This window comes from Phyllobates terribilis, unplaced genomic scaffold, assembly GCF_046119375.1.
Source record: "Phyllobates terribilis strain yellow unplaced genomic scaffold, ASM4611937v1 Scaffold_1__5_contigs__length_1240528914, whole genome shotgun sequence".
NCBI classification, from domain to species: domain Eukaryota; kingdom Metazoa; phylum Chordata; class Amphibia; order Anura; family Dendrobatidae; genus Phyllobates; species Phyllobates terribilis.
The window spans coordinates 649,086,723-649,109,688 of NW_027362761.1; the positions used below are offsets into that span (position 1 = coordinate 649,086,723).

Below are 22,966 nucleotides of genomic sequence, written 5' to 3' on the forward strand. Positions count from 1 at the left end.
TAAAAAAAACACAACACCCAGAAAAAAGTCCTTTAATTGAAATAAACACACAATTCTTTATTGTTCTAAATTAAACCATACTTACCATCACACCCATTCCAGCTGAAGCCAACGATCTCCTGAAATAAAAGAAAAATAATAAAGCAACATCATCCTTACCTTTCCATGGTTCCCATGACAGCTTCAGCTCTGCTACATCGAGATGACAGGCTGGACCGCAGCAGAACGCTGCCATCCAGCCTGTCATCCCGCAGACACTGAGAAGCGCAGGCTTGCTTGCGCTCCACAGTGTCTATCTGTGAGGGCATCCAGATGAGCCGAGTTAATGTCCAATGAACTCGGCTCACCTCATGTACGTCACTGACAGCGTGGGAAAATTCTCCTGCACTCAGCGCTTCAGCGTAGGAGAATTCTCACACTGAAGCGCTGAGTGCAGGAGAATTCTCCCACGCTGTCAGTGACGTGCAGGAGGTGAGCTGAGTTCATTGGACATGAGCTCACCTTATGCACGTCACTGACAGCGTGGGAAAATTCTCCTGCACTCAGCACTTCAGCGTGGGAGAATTCTCACGCTGAAGCGCTGAGTGCAGGAGAATTCTCCCACGCTGTCAGTGACGTGCAGGAGGTGAGCTGAGTTCATTGGACATGAGCTCACCTTATGTACGTCACTGACAGCGTGGGAGAATTCTCCTGCACTCAGCGCTTCAGCATGAGAATTTTCCCACGCTGTCAGTGACGTGCATGAGGTGCGCCGAGTTCATTGGACATGAACTCGTCTCATCTTTATGCCGTCACAGCCAGACACTGCAGAGCGCAAGCAAGCCTGCGCTTCTCAGTGTCTGCGGGATGACAGGCTGGATGGCAGCTTTCTGCTGCGGTCCAGCCTGTCATCTCGATGTAGCAGAGCTGAAGCTGTCGTGGGAACCATGGAAAGGTAAGGATGAGGTTGCTTTATTATTTTTCTTTTATTGCAGGAGATCGTTGGCTTCAGCTGGAATGGGCGTGACGGTAAGTATGGTTTAATTTAGAACAATAAAGGATTGTGTCTTTATTTCAATTAAAGGACTTTATTCTGGGTGTTTGTGTTTTCTTTTAACTTTGACTATGGGGTTAGTAATGGGGGTGTCTTATAGACGCCTCTCCATTACTAACCTGGGCTTGATGTCAGCTGGCATTATAAGCTGACATCAACCCCAGCCCTATTACCCCCTGCCACCGCTACAGGGCAGCGTGGAAGAGCGAGGCTAAGTGCCAGAATTGGCGCATCCTATGAATGCGCCATTTCTGGGGCAGCTGACGGCTGGTGTTTCTAGCCTGGGAGGGGGCCAATATTCATGGCACCCTTCCTGGGCTATTAATATCAGCCCCCAGCTGTCTGCCTAGCCTTTGCTAGCTATTAAATTAGGGGGGACCCCACGTCATTTTTTTGGGGGGGTCCCCCATTTTAATAGCTAGTAAAGGCTATGTATTCAGCTGGGGGCTCATATTAGTAGCCTGGGAAGCTCCGTGGGTATTGCCCCCTTCCCAGGCTTCAAACATCTGCCCCAGCTGTCTGCTTAACCTCCGCTAGAGACTAAAATTAAGGGGAACCCCACGCCAATTTTTTTTAATAATAAATCCTTTATTTTAATACTAAATGACAAGTACAGTAACCAACACTATCACTGTACTTCATATATATGTGACTGACATGTTTCTATCTATCTAATCTATGTGTGAGGCTCTATTCCTTCTTGTCTAAATTGTCGGGTACCGGTGTATGCCGCTGCTGAATTGCCGGCCGGCTTTTTTAAAGAAAGCGTCTTCTGAGCAGTTTGTCAGCTTTTGGACACCTTTGAAGGGGTTTTCTATGTGTTTCTATGTGTTTTTGTTTGCCTGCCATTGGTTTTAACGGTGTTCGACGGTGTTCTAAGGTGTTCGACGAACAGTTCGACGAACAGTTCCTCGAACATCCCGGTGTTCGACGAACCGAACCGAACCCGAACACTACGGGGGTGGCTCAACACTATTCAAGAGTGCCTGACAGGACCCCGTTATATGTGCCTTTCTCAGTCGTCTTCCTGCGCTGGCTCTCACCCTCCTACCCTGCGCCTCACAATCCGTGTCCCAATCCGGTAGCCTCGGGTCTTGTCGGGCGACCTGCAGTCCCCTGGACCCTCTGTGACCACCTTCTCGGCGATGTAATTTTGGCTGTGGCAACTGCACCCTAAAAGTACAGAAGCCTCCGGTTTCTAGCTGAGCCTTGTAGTTCTCCACTAGTTTAGGGGCCGGTCCCCTCTGCGGCTTGATCCTTCCAACACCTGGTAGATTCGGGCGTACGGGTGGCCTCCGGCACTGCCCGTACCCCTAGGATCCCCTCGTTCCTCTTGGAGCCTTCCTTCCTCCTGGCCTCTCTGCTAGGCCCACTCTGGAGCAGAGCTCAGACTATGAAAATTGTACATTCACACTGAAGGCATCAAAACAATGAATTAACACATGTGGAATTATATAGATAACAAAAAAGTGTGAAACAACTGAAAATATGTCTTATATTCTAGGTTCTTCAAGGTAGCCACCAGAAATGGTCTTCTAACAATCTTGAAGGAGTTCCCAGAGATGCTTAGCACTTGTTGGCCCTTTTCCCTTCACTCTGTGGTCCAGCTCACCCCAAACCATCTCGATTGGGTTCAGGTCTGGTGACTGTGGAGGCCAGGTCATCTGGCATAGCATGCCATCACTCTCCTTCTTGGTCAAATAGCCCTTACAGCCTGGAGGTGTGTTTGGGGTCATTGTCCTGTTGAAAAATAAATGATGGTCCAACTAAACGCAAACCGGATGGAATAGCATGCCGCTGCAAGATGCTGTGATAGCCATGCTGGTTCAGAATGCCTTCAGTTTTGAATAAATACCCAACAGTGTCACCAGCAAAGCACCCCCACACCATCTCACCACCTCCTCCATGCTTCACGGTGGGAAACAGGCATGTAGAGTCCATCCGTTCACCTTTTCTGCGTCGCACAAAGACACGGTGGTTGGAACCAAAGATCTCAAATTTGAACTCATCAGACCAAAGCACAGATTTCCACTGGACTAATATCCATTCCTTGTGTTCTTTAGCCAAAACAAGTCTCTTCTGCTTGTTGCCTGTCCTTAGCAGTGGTTTCCTAGCAGCTATTTTGCCATGAAGGCCTGCTGCACAAAGTCTCCTCTTAACAGTTGTTGTAGAGATGTGTCTGCTGCTAGAACTCCGTGTGGCATTGACCTGGTCTCTAACCTGAGCTGCTGTTAACCTGTGATTTCTGAGGCTGGTGACTCGAATAAACTTATCCTCAGAAGCAGAGGTGACTCTTGGTCTTCCTTTCCTGGGGCAGTCCTCATGTGAGCCAGTTTCTTTGTAGCGCTTGATGGTTTTTGCAACTGCACTTGTTTTCCCAATTTTTCGCACTGACTGACCTTCATGCCACTCGTTTTTCTTTACTTAGCGGCTTTTTTCTTGCCATAATACAAATTCTAACAGTCTATTCAGTAGGACTATCAGCTGTGTATCCACCAGACTTCTGCACAACACAACTGAAGGCAAGAAATCCCACTTATTAAACCTGACAGGGCACACCTGTGAAGTGAAAACCATTTCCGGTGACTACCTCTTGAAGCTCATCAAAAGAATGCCAAGAGTGTGCAAAGCAGTGATCAAAGCAAAAGGTGGCTACTTTGAATAACCTAGAATATAAGACATATTTTCAGTTGTTTCATACTTTTTTGTTAAGTATATAATTCCACATGTGTTAATTCATAGTTGTGATGCCTTCAGTGTGAATGTACAATTTTCATAGTCATGAAAATACAGAAAAATCTTTAAATAAGAAGGTGTGTCCAAACTTTTGGTCTGTACTGTACATGTACATACATATATTATATATACACACATATTCATACATATAAGTACATACACATGCAAAAAAAATTCAAGCAGCACTTACAATCATGATGTGACAAACAGGGTGCCCGTCCTCTAGGTATATATCAAACCTTCCACATAAGTAAAAAAAAAAAAAAAAAAGCGATCAAAACAGCACTCTTTTTCTGAGCTAATAAATAAACTTTATTCTACAAGGAGTGCTGTTTTCATCACTTTTTTATTCATATATACATACACAGACTCTTGGCATACTTCTACCACTACTCCTGAGGAAGCTACATTCTGTGGCGATACACGTGAGGTCCCTGCTAGTGTTGAGCCACCCCCGTAGTGTTCGAGTTCGGTTCGGTTCGTCGAACACCCGTGTGTTCGCCGAACTGTTAGTCGAACACCTTCGAACACCGTTAAAACCAATGGCAGGCAAACAAAAACACATAGAAACACATAGAAAACACCTTCAAAGGTGTCCAAAAGCTGACAAACTGCTCAGAAGACACAACTAACACATGGAAAAGTGACAAGTACATATAGTCATGCGAAAAGAAAAGAGGTGGAGGAGTAAAAGGAGGGGGAGACACAGATATAGGCATGTCATGCCCTTCTAAAATCCAAAAAGCGAGAAGCCGACACGTTCAGTCCGCTCCTGCCCGTGCCACCTCCGCGTCGCCGGGTTTGTGCCAGAGCCGCGGTGAACCCTGACGGCCAGCCCCCCTCTCCCAATACTGGTGCCTGTCCGCTGGTGGGTCGAGCGAGCCCCCCTGTGGTGGAGGCAGCTCTAAGCTTTTTAATTTAAATTGTCTCTCTAATTTGAATGAATACACTTTAAATCCATTTACAAGGATCTATTGGAGGGCAAGTCTCATGCCAGCAGCCGCGTAATTCCAGCTCCAGTAGCGTCCACTAAAGCTGCTGCAGTTAAAAAGCTTTTATAAGGATCGAGCTCGGCTGTCCACCGCAAGGCATCCTACTGCCAGTCCCAGCCCCTATGCCTTGGGGTGCCTCCTGATGCTCTTCACTGAGTATCCCGTGGTCCCGAAGCATTTCCTTTGAAAAAATTAAGTGTCCAAACTACAGGTGGTGTAGCTTGCTTAACAGCCGGGATAATCCGCTGACTAGCAGACACTGCTACTAGGCACAAAGTATTTCCTGGGCTAGATGCAGTTAAAAATTTGTAATTAGATACTCTCGTTGGATGCTGAGAAAGCATTCCATAGAGTCTCCTGGCACGCCATATATGATTCTCTTAAAAAGCTTGGGGTAGGGGTCTAGGGGACCCTTTTATAGCCAAAATCACGGCCCTGTATCGCAATACGTCACCTAGGCTGAAGATAAATGGAACTGTAGCACCCTGAGGGCTCGGTTGCTACAGAGGTATTGCACCTCACCCAGAGGTGTGATATCTCACTCTCAGGTAAGGATGTAGTGTGGATCAGGACCCGACACCTGCATGCATTACACCACATTGCCGTGGGGCAGGGCGACCAATATGCCCCTGAGATGGGCACGACAGTCCCTGTCCCTGGCTGGAGTGGGGGGAGGGAACACTGAGGAAGGGGAACCCTGTAGTGCAGGAGCAGGGAGGAAGCAGTTCCTGGGTGCATTGAGAAGGGAGTATAAAAGGTGGGCACCATCTTAGTTCAGTGCAGAGAAGTCTGAGCAGAAGTGGCAGGGAGCAGGGGCTCTGCATGAGCTCTGCTCCGGAGGCGGGCCTAGTAACAGAGGCCCAGGCCTGGAAGAGGGAGAAGGAAGGAAGAGGAGCGGAGAAGGCTCCAGGAACGAGGAACGAAGGGATTCCAGGGGTGCGGACGGGCGAGTCGCCACCGCACGCCCGAATCCACCTGCGTGGAGGGGTCAGGCCAAAGGGGGAGACCGGTCCCCGAAACTAGTGGAGGCAGGAAACGACCCTCAGCTAGAAACAGGAGGCTGTGACATTTTATGTGGCGCAGCCCCTCGCTACACCCGCTAGGAAGGCACCACATAGGGTCAGGGAAACTGGCGCCAAGTTTACCAAGAGGAGGCCCGAGGCAGCCGGACAGAAGGGTTGGTAAGAAAGGCCAGACAAAGGACACACAAAGGGGGTCCTGTGAAGCGCTCCAAAGTTATCTGAGAGTTGTCTGAGCCCCTCACCTGGTGAGCACAGTACGACGTGGGCAGCCGTTACCTGCAGACGTGGTCTGGATAATAAGAACTGTGAGTAAAGGCCCTGGACTGCATCACTGACTCCGTGTCATTACTGCTGCTGCCCTGCACCATCACCCCCATCCTCCGCATACACTGCCCTGAGGCTATACTCCTCCCGTGGGGAGTTATGCTACGCTCTGCTGCACCCACAACACCAGCCTCAGCGGTCTGCCCTGGAGCGGCGGTTCACTCTGACCGCAATCCACGGGTGGCGTAGTCGGACATTTTAACATCAAAACCACATAAATAGTTCCGCCACTGGTTTGACCGCCCTGAGCCACGGAACAGGGTCGCCGCCACGGAGACTACAACCACCAGCATCCACCAAAAAGGGTCCGGCTCCGGGTGTCCCAAGGCCCAGGGGGCGCGTCAGAACATTTTCATCACCTTTCACAATCACCAATGGGACAAGGCAGGGATGTTCTCTGTCCCCTCTCTTATACATCCTAGTGACGGAGCACCTGCTCTCATCAATTCGCCATAACCCCAATATTAGGTGGATTGAGGTGGGAGGCACCGAGTACAAGTGCTCTCTATTTGCTGATGATGTCCTAGTATATATCACTCAATCACATATATCCATCCATGCTGTTATGGCTGAAATAGATCACTTTGTTACATGGTCAAATTTTAAAATCAATGCAGCGAAGTCTGAGGCCCTCGATGTCTCCCTCCCCAAATCCATATAGGATTCCATCCAGTCCAACTTTCCCTTTGCCTGGCCCTCACAGGGTATCAAATACTTAGGAATTCCTATTCATAGAGACCTCTCCCATCTATGTTATCTTAATTTTGGGCCCTTTATTGAACAACTCCATACAGACCACGGTTGGCAAGTTAGAACTGTAAGATTCACTACGTGAACCACTGGTGTTTTGTGGAAAAGCACATGTACACTGTGTTCCAAATTATTATGCAAAAAGTGTTTAGGAGTGATAAGGGAAGAATTTGTTTGTTTGTCAGTTAAACTCATTGATGGTGATGTGTGTCAGGGCTCTTTATATCACTGTAAGCAATTGCAGACACCTGTGCTAATTAGTTTGGCAGGTGTGTCCAATGAAAGGCAAGACTACTTAAGAAGGCTGTCTCACATTATTAAGCAGCCTACATTTTCTGCCAAAATGGGAAAGAAAAAGGATGTGTCGGCTGCTGAGAAGCAACAAATTGTGGAGTGTTTAGGTCAAGGCATGACTACAATCAACATTGTGCGATGATCAGGATGAAGTGTCTTGGCAATCAAGAAGTATGTAGCTGATTCACAGTACACACGTGTGCGTGCTGATAAGGGCAAATTGAGGACTCTTTCCTACAGGCAATTACGTCAGGTTGAAAGAGCAGCGGCAAAAAAGCCTTGTCATAGCAGCAGACAAGTTTTTGAAGCTGCTGGTGCCTCCAACGTCCCCCGAACAACAAGATGCAGGGTCCTTCAGAGGTTTGCAGCTGTGCATACGCCATCCTGTCGACCTCCTCTATCCACTTCACACAAGCAGAAACGGCTCCAGTGGGCCAAACATTACATGAAGACTGATTTCAAAACTGTTTTGTTCACGGATGAGTGCCGTGCAGCGCTCGATGGTCCAGATGGATGGAGTGGAGGATGGCTGGTTGATGGACACCCCACGCAAACACGGCTACAGCGCCAACAAGGAGGAGGTGGAGTAATGTTTTGGGCTGGAATCATGGGGACAGAGATTGTCGGCCCCTTTAGGATCCCTGAAGGCGCTAAAGATGAACTCCATAATGTATGTGGATTTTCTCAAACAGCACTTCCTGCCATGGTTCAAGAAGAAGAACCGTGTATTTCACAGCAAGATCATTTTTTTGCATGATAATGCACCATCTCATGCTGCACATAAAACATCTGCATCTCTGGCTGATATGGGCATAAAAGGGGACAAACTTATGGTGTGACCCCCATGCTCCCCTGACCTCTACCCCATTCAGAACCTTTGGAGCATCATTAAAAGGAGTGTCTATGATGGTGGGAGGCAGTTCACATCTAAGCAACAGGTCTGGGAGGGTATTCTGTCCTCATGCAAAACAATTGAAGCAGAAACCATCCAAAACCTGACAAATTCAATGGACGAGAGAGTTCAGAAGCTCCTTTCGAACAAGGGGTCCTATGTGAAAATGTAACATCACCTAGAATAAAGTTTTGAGTTGAAAACTGTTTGATTTCAGTTTCTAACAACCTGCTAATGCTTATAATTTCAAAAATGACCATTTTTTTGGTCTTTATTAAAATGAAAAGGTTGATCGAAAAGTTTGGGGGATCTAAGAGTGTGGCAACCCAGTAGTCATGATTACTTCGAATTCTGACAATATGAGGGTCATGCTGCAGGTAGTGCAGCAAGAAGGCACTTATGTGTCTTGCGCATCTCGGAGCCCCAAAATTATTTTCCGGGCTAGATGCAGCTAAAAATTATTATTAATTTTAAATCTGGTGAAGCTTTAGTATAGATGGCCTAATAGGATCAGTACTGCACACTGCTACAAAGCCCAAATTATTTTCCAGTCAAGATACAGATAAACATGATTAGTAATTTTAAATCTGGTGGAGCTTATTATAGATGGCCTAATAGAATCAGTGCTGCACACTGCTACAAAGCCCAAATTATTTTCCAGCCAAGATACAGATAAACATGATTAGTAATTTGAAAGCTTAAAACGGTTGGTAGGGTGATTTTAACCAATCATCAAGCTTTTACTCTCCCCAGGATGACACAGGGGTAGAAAAGTCGTTTCGGATCCATGATTTGTTCATCTTTATGAACGCGAGTCTGTCTACATTATCAGTGGAGAGCCGCGTGCGCTTATCTGTCAGCACACCACCAGCAGCGCTGAACACACGTTCAGACAGAACGCTGGCTGCGGGGCATGACAAGATCTCCAAGGCGTAAGTGGCTAGCTCCAGCCATTTATCCAGATTGGAAGCCCAAAAACAGCAAGGGTCCAGTGACACAGTCATGGCTTCAATGTTTACTTGGAGATACTCCTGTACCATCGTCTCTAGGCGTTGACTATGTGTCAGACTTCTTGTCTCCTGTGGCCTTGCAAAGGATGGGCTAAAAAAAGTGGTGAAATGATTCCGCAAAATTGATGTTACCAGCAGATACTGTGGTTCTGTTACGGTTTGAGTGCTGAACACTCGACGGTCCCACGGTTGGCAAGTTGGAACTGTGAGATTCACTACGTGCACCACTGGTATTTTGTGGAAAAGCACATGTAAGATTCTGCAACAGTCTCTGCTGATACTCCTGCATGCGTGCATCCCTTTCTATGGCAGGAATAATTTCTGCAAATTTACTTTTGTACCGGGGATCTAACAGTGTGGCAACCCAGTAGTCAGGATTATTTCTAATTCTCACAATTCGAGGGTCATGATGCAGGTAGTGCAGCAAGAAGGCACTCATGTGTGTTGCGCATCCAGGAGCACCAAGTCCCTGTTGTGTTGGTGGCGATGTAACAATCATGCTTCCTTCCTCTGTCCTCTCCCCCCAACGTCGCACAACAGAAATGTGATCAAGGTCTCCCTCATCTGATGAGTCTTCCATCAGTTCGTCCTCCACTTCTTCCTGGGCTCCTGCACCTTCCTCACTAGTTTGGCTGCTACCATGCGCCCTGGTAAAACCATCTCCCCCACCCTCACATGCCTGCCGCCTTGGTGCTGCCGACCGTCTGGACCTTGCAGATGTTAGCCCTTCCGCATACAACTCCTCCTCCTCTACTTCCTCGACCTCCTCTTGTGCCAACACCTGACTCCGAATTCTGTTTAACATGTGCTCCAGCATGTAAATCACCGGAATAGTCATGCTGATAATGGCATCGTCAGCACTAAACATCTTCGTCGCCATTTCAAAACTGTGCAGAAGGGTGCATAGGTCCCTGATCTGAGACCACTCCTCCAGCGTGATTTGCCCCACCTCTGGATCTCGTTGGCCCAGGCTATACGTCAGAATGTATTGCACCAGGGCTTGTCGGTGCTGCCACAGTCGCTGCAACATGTGCAGAGTTGAATTCCACCGGGTAGGCACATCGCATTTTAGCCGGTGAAGTGGCAGGCCCAACGACTTCTGTAGAGATGTAAGTCGCTGAGCTGCGGGATGCGAACGGCGGAAGTGAGCACACAGCGACCGTGCCCTCTGCAGAAGGCCATCTAGTCTGGGATAGTGGGCTAAAAATTGCTGGACAACCAGGTTCAACACGTGAGCCATACAAGGCACGTGTGTGACATTGCCCCGGCGAAGGGCCGCACCCAGGTTTGCAGCATTGTCGCACACGGCCTTCCCTGGTTTCAGGTCCAGTGGAGACAACCATTCATGAAATTGGTTCTCCAGAGCTGACCACAACTCCTCAGCTGTGTGACTCACATTTCCCAGACATTTCAATGTAAAAACCGCCTGATGACGTTGAGCCCTACTGCCAGCATAGTAAGGAGGTGTGCAGGATCCCTTCTGCGCAGTTAGAAAGCTTGTGGCATGACCAGACAGGCTTTGGGTGCAGGTGGAAGACCGAGAGGAGGTTGAGGAGGCAGAAGCAGTGGAGGAACTTTGACATAAAGAGGATTGACGCACAACTCGTGGGGACGGCAAGACTTGGACAGCAGCCCCTTGTCCTGCTGTCACCATAGTTACCCAGTGCCCAGTCAGTGACATGTAACGCCCCTGTCCATGCCTACTCGTCCAAGTGTCTGTGGTGAAATGCACCCTGTCACACACAGAGTTTCTCAAAGAAGCGGTGATGTTGTGTGCGACATGCTGGTGGAGCGCAGGCACACCTTTCTTTGAGAAGTAGTGCCGACTGGGCATCTGGTACTGGGGCACTGCGACGGACATAAGGTCTCGAAAATCCTGTGTGTCCACCAGGCGGAAAGGCAGCATTTCTGTAGCCAAGAGCTTGCAGATGGTGAAATTCAACCTCTTAGCTTTCTCATGGCTAGGAGGAAATGGTCTTTTACTTGTCCACATCTGAGGGACCGAGGGCTGGCTATTGTGCTTAGACGGGGTTGATAAGGGTGTCCCCGGCAAACTGCCGGTCTGTGAGGAAGATGCAGGCGGACATGTTAGGTTGCCTTGATCCAAAGGTGGTGCTATCGATGTCGGACAGCGCTCAACACCAGCTGGTGTTCCCACCTCCAAAGAAAATGATGACCTGCCAATCACGCTGGCTGTTGCGGGTAAAGAGGTGGCAGGTCTGCGCCCCAAAACAGGTGTGACTGCTGTCCCCCCAGTCACAGAGGATGAAGAGGCCGCGGATGCACAAGATATGGCAGACGGTGGTTGGCCCGGCCGGCTAGGCCGCATTGTAGCACACAGCTTCCCACTGCAACTTATGCTTCATGTCCATGTGCCGGTTCATGCATGAAGTACTCAAACTATGTATTTTTTGGCCTCTACTTAGCTTTTGCTGACAAATGTTACAGATAACACGAGTTGGGTCATCTTTATCGATCTGAAAAAATGCCCAGGCTATGCAAGGCTTAGCACCCATGCGACCTGAAGAGCCACCACGACTTGTGGTGAGAGGCAGAGTTGTGTTTGAGGATGCAGTTGTTGACGTGCTTCCAGTACTACGTCTCTGTCCAGGAAGGCGCAACCTGACCTCATCGTCATTAGCATCTTCCTCCTCCTCCTCTGCTGACCTCATCTCTTGGCTGACTGTGGGTTGACAGTAAGTGGGATCTCCAACCTCATCATCATCACCCTGTGCGTTATCACACCCGTCGTCCTCAGAGCCAACCTGTTCCTGCCCTGACAAAAAACTAAAGTTGTCGCTCCAATCAGGTATTTGAGTCTTATCATCGTCTTCCTCATTGTCTCCACCAACAGGAGTTACAGTTTGGGAATGAGGGTCTACATTATGGTCAGAACCTTCTGCGTCTGGTCCTGGATCCGACTCAAAGATTCTGGGCATCAGTGCAGATCATTTCCTCGTCTGGATTCACAGAAGCGCTGGAGTCGACCTCTGATTCCCAGGCTATAGTATGAGTAAACAGCTCTGCAGACTCAACCATCTGTTCTACCTCATACTCAGACGGGCAGCTGGAGATTTGGGAGCTGTGAGGAAGCAAGTGCGATTGGGGTGACACCTTTGAGGACTGGAGTATTTGTGATGTTGAAGTTGATGTGGAGGAGAGCCCACTTAAAGGAGCACTTGATATCCGTTGAAGCACCTGCTGTTTTTGTACCTCATCTGGAATTTGTAGCGATTGGCGTGGCCGTAAGAAAGGGATCTTATGACATTGTCCGCTAAAAGAAGTAGACATTTTACTTTGGCTGGAAGATGGTCTTTCTTCTGCAGATGTTACTGTTGCTTTAACACCTACCCCACGGACACAACCTTTTTTCCCCTTCCCAACATGCCTATTCCCCTTTCCACCAGCAGCAGGCCTTTTTCCACTCATTTTGGTGGTTAACTACTTCACAACTGTTAGAACCTTGCTGTTAGTTTTTTTTTCCTTTGCTGGTCACATGACCTTGTTGGCCTATTTAGTCCTGCTCCGCCCTTCTGGCTTTGCTGGACTTCATTGTATATCTACTTTCTAGCTAGCCTGTGCTCTGTATCTAACTCTGTTAGTTTGCTTGGTCTACGGACCTCTATGTTCTATCTATTTTGTTTGTTCGTCTGTCTGCTACTATTTCTGTTAGGAGGTGTCCCATATTCCTCCCAGTCCTTAGTACTTGTAGGGATTCCCTCCCCACATCTATAGGTCTCCGTACAGACTAGATTAGGACTTTAGCAGGTCTGATCGCAGGATCAGGTTCCCTGTTACATCGTAGGGATTCAGCTGAGTCCTATAGTAGGGACAGATCTCCTCTCTTTCCTTAGCTTTGGTAGCAGAACATAACAGTAAGTCCAGCCAGCAAATTCTCTAAGGAAAGATTTTTCTGTTCCATCATGGTGTCGGTTCAGCATTTGGCTCATCGCCTGCAGGGACTCTCTCTGGAGGTGGCCGAGCTCCGTCAGCACGTGAGTAACTGTCCTGGAGCACATTTCTTGGAGCCTAAGGTATGTTTGCCGGATTTATTTTTTGGTGAACACCGAGAATTTTTTTCATTTAAAAATGCTTGCTTATTGTATTTTCGTTTGAGACCTAAGTCCTCTGGGGATGAATCCCAGCGCGTAGGGTTCATAATGTCACTTTTGCGCAAAGAGCCTCAGGAGTGGGCCTTTTCTTTGCAACCTAGTGATACATGCTTCAGATCAGTGGATAGTTTTTTTTCTGCTTTGGGACTATTATATGATGATCCTGACCGTGTCGCATCAGCTGAGACTGAGTTGAGACGTTTAAAACAAGGATCGGGTAATGTGGAAAAATATTGTACACATTTTCGTCGTTGGTCCACTCAAACAGGGTGGAACGATTCTGCTCTAAAAAGTCTATTTCTTGCTGGGCTCAGTGAAAGGGTTAAAGACCTGCTAATTGCTTATCCTACACCTGAGGATTTACAACAGGCTATGCAATTAGCTATACGGGTGGATAGAAGACTGCGTGCTAGGGTTAATGAGAGCAAATCCTCTGCTATGTCAGTTTCTGGTTATGATAATGTGTGTACTAACAGTGGTGAACCGATGGAGATTGGATCGGTGGCACCTCGCTCTCAAGAAAAAGACCGTCGTTTTTCGGAAGGCTTGTGTTTCTATTGCGGAAAATCTGGTCATTTGATTAAAGGCTGTGAGCTTCATATGAAGAAAGAAAAAAAAATGGTCAGTCACGCCCGTATTGCCTGTTTAAATTCCAAGGGTATATTTTTAGCTGCTTCCACGATTGCTCAGGAAAAATTGATGGAATTTCGGGTGTTTGTTGATTGCGGGTCTACACTGAATGTAATTGATGGGGGATTCATGGAAAAACTCAATTTAAAACCTGAACCTTTATCATCCCCCATTGCTGTGGTTTCTGTGGATGGCTCCCCTTTGAAGAATATTACTCTCAAGGTCAGTGAATTTCCTCTCACTATTAATGGTGTTCACCATGAGAAATTGGATTTGGTAGTGTTGAATAACTTGCCTTCTCCAGTAATATTGGGTTTGCCCTGGTTAAAATTTCACAATCCTGTACTGGATTGGTCTACCAGTGAAATTAAATTCTGGAGCCATAAATGTTATGACAAGTGTTGTAACGGGCGTATTGCAGCTTTGGATAGGGGAGAATTGCCTGTTCCTATTCAGGATTTTTGGAGAGTTTTTTCTGAGAAAGAATCGCAGGTTTTGCCTCCCCATAGAGACTATGATTGTTCTATTGAATTTGTCCCTGGAGCGACTCTTCCTAAGAGTCGTTTATTTAACCTTACTATTCCTGAGAGGAAAGCTTTGGAGGAATACATACAGACAAGCTTGGCCGCCGGTCACATTAGGCCCTCTAAGTCTCCTGTGGCGGTTGGATTTTTTTTTGTAAAAAAAAAGGACGGCGGTTTACGTCCTTGTCTGGATTTTCGTGAGATTAACAAAATTACGGTACGCAATCCTTACCCACTGCCATTGATTCCTGATCTGTTTAACCAGTTATTGGGGGCCAAGTGGTTCTCTAAAATTGACCTTAAGGGGGCATACAATCTGTTGCGCATGAAGGAGGGTGATGAATGGAAGACTGCTTTTAACACTCCTGTGGGTCATTTTGAGAATCTGGTTATGCCTTTTGGTCTTACTAATGCTCCTGCATTTTTTCAGAATCTGATTAATGACATCCTTAGACCTTTGATCGGTAAAAATGTGGTTGTGTATTTGGATGACATTTTGATTTATTCGCCAGATCTGGAGTCTCATTGGCGGAGCGTGCGTGAGGTATTACAGTTATTAATGGACAATTCGCTTTTTGCTAAGCTGGAGAAATGTGAGTTCGCTGTACAGAGAATTAGTTTTTTGGGCTACATTATCTCCAGCAAAGGTTTTGAGATGGATCCGGTTAAGGTTCAGGCTGTGCAGGAATGGCCTAGGCCTATTGGTTTGAAATCGATACAGAGGTTTTTGGGTTTCGCCAATTACTATAGAAAATTCATAAAAAATTTTTCTAGTATTGTCAAACCTCTGACTGATCTCACCAGGAAAGGTGCTGATGCGGTTCAGAGGTCTTCTGAGGCCATTGAAGCTTTTGTGTATCTCAAGGAGAGGTTCACCTCTGCTCCCATCCTTATGCAGCCTGATGTTACTAGGCCGTTTTTGGTTGAGGTTGATGCTTCCTCTGTGGGGGTTGGCGCAGTATTGTCTCAGGATAACGGGGATGGATTACATCCCTGTGCCTTTTTTTCAAAAAAATTTTCGGAGACTGAATTGAATTACGATATTGGTAATCGGGAATTATTGGCTATTAAACTCGCATTTGAACACTGGCGCCACTTCTTGGAAGGTGCGGAATTTCCCGTTCAGGTTCTTACGGATCATAAAAATCTGATATATCTTGATGCTGCCAAGCGCCTGAATGCCCGTCAGGCTAGGTGGGCACTGTTTTTCTTGCGGTTTAATTTCTCCGTTACTTACATCCCTGGTACTAAGAATGTTAAGGCGGATGCCTTGTCTCGCAGTTTTTCTCCCATAGTCGGTGCTGAGAAAGAGGAAAACATTTTACAAGAAGGTGTTGTGATAGCTGCTTTAGACTCCGTTTTGGAAGATGAGATTCTTAAAGCTCAGGAGAATGCCCCATCTAACACTCCTCATGGGAGGTTGTTTGTGCCTGGGACCTTTAGGAGAGATTTGTTTGTTGAGTGTCACGAATCTCGGTTGGCAGGTCATCCTGGAATCTCTGAGACCAAGAGACTGGTGGGTCGCAGTTTTTGGTGGCCTGGATGGCAGAAGGAAGTCATTAAGTGGGTGCGCCAATGTACTATATGTACTAGATCTAAGTCCTCACATACTCCTGCTGCGGGGTTGCTTTGTCCTTTGGAGGTCCCCAGTGCTCCTTGGACACATTTGGCTATGGACTTTATAACTGACCTTCCCCCCTCTGAGGGTTTTACTGTCATCTGGGTGGTCGTGGACCGTTTTAGCAAGATGTGTCACTTGGTTCCCTTCGTCAAACTGCCCTGCGCTAAAACTCTCGCTAAGGCCTTTGTCAAGGAAATTGTCAGACTTCATGGCGTTCCTACTGACATTGTTTCTGATAGGGGTCCTCAGTTCGTGGCTCGTTTTTGGCGTGCCTTTTGTGACAGGTTGGGAATTCATTTGTCGTTTTCGTCCGGATATCATCCTGAATCTAATGGCCAGACAGAAAGGAAAAACCAGGATGTTGAGCAGTTCTTGCGTTGTTTTGTGGCAGACAATCAAGAGGGGTGGTCTGAGTTTCTGCCACTTGCCGAATTTGCTCTGAACAATCATACATCATCTTCTGCTGGTTGTTCGCCTTTTTTTTGTTGTTCTGGGAGACATCCGTCGTTTGGGTCGTTCTCCAAGTTGGGATCTGCCGTGCCTGAGGAGGAGAATTTTTCCGGTGATTTGGAAAGAGTTTGGACGGATGTGCGTGGTAATCTTCAGGAGGCCAACAGAAAATCTAAAGACTACTTTGACAGGAAACGACAGGAGGTTTTGTTCGCTGTTGGTGACATGGTTTGGTTGTCCTCTAGGAATCTGCGGTTGAGGATTCCTTCTAAGAAATTGGGTCCCAAGTTTGTAGGGCCCTTTAAGGTGCTTCAGGTTGTCAACCAATCTGCTGTTAGGTTGGAGGTTCCTACCTCCTGGAGAATTAATCCGGTCTTTCATGTCTCTCTGTTAAAAAAAGCTGTTGTGTCGGATGGTGACGCCTCTGCCTCTGTTCCTCCGGTGGTGGAGGACGGGGAATATGAAATTTCTCGCATCCTTGACTCTAGACGGTATAGAGGTAGTTTGCAGTATCTTGTGGCCTGGAAAGGTTTCGGACCCGAGGATAACTCTTGGGTGAGGTCAGATGATGTTTCCGCGTCCAGACTTATCAGAGCGTTTCACAGGAGATTTCCTGATAAGCCTGGTCCTAGGGGATCCGGAGGATCCTCTTAGAAGGGGGGGTACTGTTAGAACCTTGCTGTTAGGTTTTTTTTCCTTTGCTGGTCACATGACCTTGTTGGCCTATTTAGTCCTGCTCCGCCCTTCTGGCTTTGCTGGACTTCATTGTATATCTACTTTCTAGCTAGCCTGTGCTCTGTATCTAACTCTGTTAGTTTGCTTGGTCTACGGACCTCTATGTTCTATCTATTTTGTTTGTTCATCTGTCTGCTACTATTTCTGTTAGGAGGTGTCCCATATTCCTCCCAGTCCTTAGTACTTGTAGGGATTCCCTCCCCACATCTATAGGTCTCCGTACAGACTAGATTAGGACTTTAGCAGGTCTGATCGCAGGATCAGGTTCCCTGTTACATCGTAGGGATTCAGCTGAGTCCTATAGTAGGGACAGATCTCCTCTCTTTCCTTAGCTTTGGTAGCAGAACATAACAACAACTCTGGAGTTGTTTGCACAAAAAAACAATGGATGGGAACCGATCAGAGATGAGTGGCCAAACTGTGGTATTAGGCCAAAACTATTGGCTGGGTTAGATGCAGAAAAAAATTATATTCAATTTGCAACCTGATGGAGGTCAGTATAGATGGACTAATAGAACAAGTCCCACACACAGCTAGAAGCCCAAATATTTTTTCAGAGGTAGATGCAGAAATTTTTTTTATTCAGTTTGCAACCTGATGGAGGTCTGTATAGATGGATTAATAGAACAAGTCCCACACACAGCTACAAGCCCAATATTTTTTCAGAGGTAGATGCAGAAAAAAAATATATTCAGTTTGCAACCTGATGGAGGTCAGTATAGATGGACTAATAGAGAAAGTCCCACACACTGCTAGAAGGCCAAATATTTTTTCAGAGCTAGATGCAGATAAAAATTATATTCAATTTGCAACCTGATGGAGGTCAGTATAGATGGACTAATACAACAAGTCCCACACACAGCTAGAAGCCCAATATTTTTTCAGAGCTAGATGCAGAAAAAAATTATATTCAGTTTGCAACCTGATGGAGGTCAGTATAGATGGAGTAATAGAGAAAGTCCCACACACTGCTAGAAGGCCACATATTTTTTCAGAGGTAGATGCAGAAAAAAATATATTCAGTTTGCAACCTGATGGAGGTCTGTATAGATGGATTAATAGAACAAGTCCCACACACAGCTAGAAGCCCAATATTTTTTCAGAGGTAGATGCAGAAAAAAATATATTCAGTTTGCAACATGATGGAGGTCAGTATAGATGGACTAATACAACAAGTCCCACACACAGCTAGAAGCCCAATATTTTTTCAGAGGTAGATGCAGAAGAAAATATATTCAGTTTGCAACCTGATGGAGGTCAGTATAGATGGACTAATAGAACAAGTCCCACACACAGCTAGAAGCCCAAATATTTTTTCAGAGCTAAATGCAGAAAAAAATTATATTCAATTTGCAACCTGATGGAGGTCAGTATAGATGGACTAATAGAATGATGCTATGCCCAAAAGATTTTACTTCACTAGGTGCAGTAAAAAAATTGGTATTCTATACACAGGTGGTATATCTTGCAACACAGATAGGCTACTCCACTGACTAACACACTCTGCAATAGGCCAAAAAGGATTAGCTTTGCTAGATTCAGCCAAATGCTGTGAAAAAAACTTGCACAGCACTGGCACAGACCTGCCTGGCAAAAACTGATAGGAACTGATGTAACCTAGTCCTGAAAAGGACTGCAATTACAATTAGTCTTTACTCCCACAGTCTATCTATTTAAGAGCACAGACCTGCCTGATAAAAGTCGTAGGAAATGCTGTAACCTAGTCCTTAAAAGGACTGCAATCACAACTATTCCCTACTCCCAAGCTATCTGTAGATTTGTGCGAAAATTGGCTTGAAATTAACAAGGTATAGAGCACACAGCAACAGCGGTGCCGTCTAACACGCAGCTGCAGCAGTGAGAAAATGGTGGCGACGGGGAAAATGGCTTGGTCTTATAGGGCAAGGACATGTGACACACACTGCCAATGACACATGCCCTTGCTTGTGTGAAAAAAAGCACTTCGCTCCGTGTATGCGCTGCTGATAGGCTGACAGATTGCACCTCCCCACTGTAAATGCGGGAAAGAGAAAAAAAAAATGGAGATCTTCATTGTTCCTGCAGAGATCCATCCCCTGCCCCTCCCCCCACCCCGCTGTACACTCAAACTGCGTATTAACATTAATTTTCATCATTACTGAGAAAAAATCCAGTTATGATTTTGGTGCACGAACAGTTATCGAACATAACCTCGAACAGCCGAATTTTTCTCAAATTGTTCGTGTTCGCCGAACGGCTCGAACACCGCCCAAAACAGCTCGAATTTGAGATTGGCGAACAGTTCGAGTAGAACAACGCTCATCTCTAGTCCCTGCTCTCCATGTTATTACGGCTACATACAGGTTTGCTTGACTTCACCTATTAGTCTTCTTTTTTCACTTTTTACCCAGAACCTTGTTTTATAGCCAATTCTACTCTGGTATATTGGATTTACATGTGTATTACTACTCATTATTTAAGGATTTATCACTATCATGTTTTATTAGGGTATTCGTTGTCTATTATCGTTATCCATTATATATATTTACATGGATTTTGCCTTGATAGATCAGTACTGTCATCTTTTCCAGGTTTTCTATATTAGTGTATTATTTTGGGTTACCTCAGCGTGTACAGGGGTGTTTTTTTCTCACATGGACACACTCCTGGTTGTTTATATCATGTATGTTTGTGTCTGTTAAATAAAGATTTTTTTGGTTATTTACTATTTCGCATATTCAGTGATCCTAACTACTTTACACACTTCTTTTTTTCTTGCATCTTTGGTCATCGTTGCCAGAATAGTAGACGCAATGTTCGATTGACTGGAAATGTCCAGATTGAGTCCATCTTAATAAACTAATTTCAAGTAAGTCGACTCCTGTTCTGTCCATTTTTGCTTTGTCGAGTTGGTCTTCGTTCATGTTTTGTACACTCCAAGTTCTGAACTTTCATATCTCTGCGGCTTTTGATCTTCCCTTTTAAACAAGTGATATCCGCACCAAGACATCCTTGAGGCTTTGATCCTGGCACATCATTAGCATTGTCCATACGCTGGTCAACCACACCACCAGCTTTTCTCCAGTATCCTGTTCATTGCCTTGCGACCTAGGGGTACATCTTCCAGCACTATATCGAATTCTTGGCATAGTACAAAAGTAGATTGCCAGGTTTTTCTTCCGCGCAGTAATGTCATACTCATGAAGGAGCCACACAGAATCACCATTGTATGCTGTCAATACAAACCGTCTCATTGTGCAACGTCCTGCTGCTGATGCTGGCTCTGGGCAGTATGCTTAGTCTGGCACCTCAGTTGGAACCTGTCCATTTGGGGTAAATTAGGTGCGTTGATATTTTAATTATACTCTCACTGTGCAGCTGTTTGAGATAAGACACCCAAGAGGGACAATGGGAAGCCCTGAATGCCACATGCTTGTATCACAATGCTCTGATTCATTTTGTCAGAGCACACAAACATTTTAAAGCTATACATGAAATGACGGTGGTCTACATTGAAAATTGTCTGAATTGCAAATCCAGTGCTACATTAAAGTCCATATACGAGGCTGGTGTCACACCACCTTGCACACCCGGGCAAGAGCTGGGACCTTGGGCAAGTAGGGTGGGCCCAATTGCTGTTGGGGACACCGGCACGCTATGGGGCCCGTGAGTCGGGTGATGGCACCGGGCCCCTCCCCCATTGCACTTTAAACTGTTTGAAATACTTCCCTGTTGATCCACTGCCCGGTCTCTTGCGCATCTTTTGACTCTCTGATGTCTCAGGGCAGAGGGCACGATGACTTCACTACAGTGCGCCCTCTGTGCTGAGCAGTGCAGAGAGCCAGAATACGCTGAGGAGATGGGAGCAGAGGCCAGTGGGGAATGAGGAAAGGTAAATATTTATTTATTTTGTATGTATGAAGCATTGTATGGCGCCCATTCTGTATGGAGCATTCTATTGGGCCCATTAGACTGTATGGAGCATTATGTAGGGCCCATTATTCTGTATGCAGCATTATCTGGGGCCCATTTTTCTGTATGCAGCAGTATCTGGGGCCCATTATTCTGTATGGAACATTATATGGGGTCCATAATTCTGTGTGGAACATTATATGGGGTCCATAATTCTGTGTGGAACATTATATGGGGTCCATTATTCTGTGTGCAGTATTATATGGGGTCCATTATTCTGTGTGCAGTATTATATGGGGTCCATTATTCTGTGTGCAACATTATATGGGGTCCATTAGTCTTTATGCAGAATTATATGGGGATTATTTTTCTGTATGGAGCATTATATGGGTCCATTATTCTGTATGGAGCATTATAACGGGTCCATTATTCTGTATGGAGAATTATATGGGAGCCATTATTCTGTATGGAACATTATATGGGGCATTATGTGGGGCATTATATGGGGCTCATACTGTATGGGGAAATATATGGGGCCCAATACACTGTATGGAGGACTATGTGGTGCCCACAATACTGTATATGGAGGACTATGTGGTGCCCACAATACTGTATATGGAGGACTATGTGGTGCCAACAATACTGTATATGGAGGACTATGTGGTGCCCACAATACTGTATATGGAGGACTATGTGGTGCCCATAATACTGTATATGGAGGACTATGTGGTGCCCATAATACTATATGGAGTACTATGTGGTGGACTATACTGTCCGGTCTAAAATGAAAAATTTCTCTGCTGTATCTGGGCATCATGAATCGTGGTATGTGTTGAAGGAGCCCACTGAGACTCTTTTGCCTGGGGCCCATGAAAACCTGAAGCTGGCCCTGCCCATATAGACTGTAAAAACTAAAGCCAGAATATACATGAGCAAAAAAATCCATTTTGAAAAGTTCCTTTGTCATGTTCAAATACAAGAATTACTAAAAAGGAAATATTTCCTTTTTTTAATTTGTTCATAATTTTTACACATAGTTTACTAGATTTGTATTGGTATTCCTTTGTAAAGGGGTCAGAATGCCCTGATGGAGTAGTGGAGTAGAACTAGTATGTAAACCCAGATATAGAAATATGTAAATACGTTGTGTTAAATATTACACATCTTTTCTAAATAACCCTTCACAGAATAGGTGATACAGGTGTGATATTTTTGTCACCCTTCAAGAGGTTGTCTACTACTTTAATATTAATGGCATATCCTTAGTATACGTCATCAATGAGCCATAACTCTATAGAGTTGACGGAGCTGTGCTGTGCTGCTCCATAACTTGTTAGTTTTGTCTGCCAACACTGAACAGCTGTTCGACCGGGGTGCAGGTGTCACACCCCCACCGATCAGACATTAATGACCTATCTTAAGGATAGGTCATTAATGTTTTAAGTAGTGTACAACCTCTACCACCTTCATTCGAAATCATATCATGTCGATTTGACATGTTAATACAACTGTGACACTATCAGTTGCAACACAGCATTACTGGAATAAGTAACATACTTTTAGATTCAGTCGATAGGTTACAGGAATGACAATTAATTTTCTTCTGCTCCATCTAAAGATATAATAGATAAAACCTACCATTTGTCAGGTTTTGGGGGCTTCACATCTTCGTCTTCACTAGCCATGTTCAAAGCCCAATGTATTTTCTGTGAATAAGGATAACAAATACATCACCACACAAGGTTGTAGTTTTTTTTCAAAGATTTTTTTGATTGCCAAGATAACCACCAACCTTATGCCACAACACTATCATAATACAATAAGTGCATACCATATTTTTTCGAACTATAAGACGCACCCCAAAATTTGGGGTGGAATATAGGAAAAAAATATTTTTTATACGATGGGGGTCCATCTTATAGTGTGCATAGGTAACTTACCTGGGGGTGT

General features: G+C 45.7%; 1 protein-coding gene across 1 annotated transcript in view; it reads right to left on the minus strand.

Moving 5' to 3' along the window:
- The window catches only part of LOC141273221 (glutamate receptor ionotropic, NMDA 3B-like), a 473,854-nt gene that overhangs the window by 21,955 nt on the left and 428,933 nt on the right, over positions 1-22,966 (minus strand). Inside the window, exon 8 of the mRNA XM_073684793.1 lies at positions 22,655-22,722. Coding sequence (XP_073540894.1) covers positions 22,655-22,722 — 68 coding nt within the window. The remainder of the gene's footprint in view (positions 1-22,654; positions 22,723-22,966) is intronic.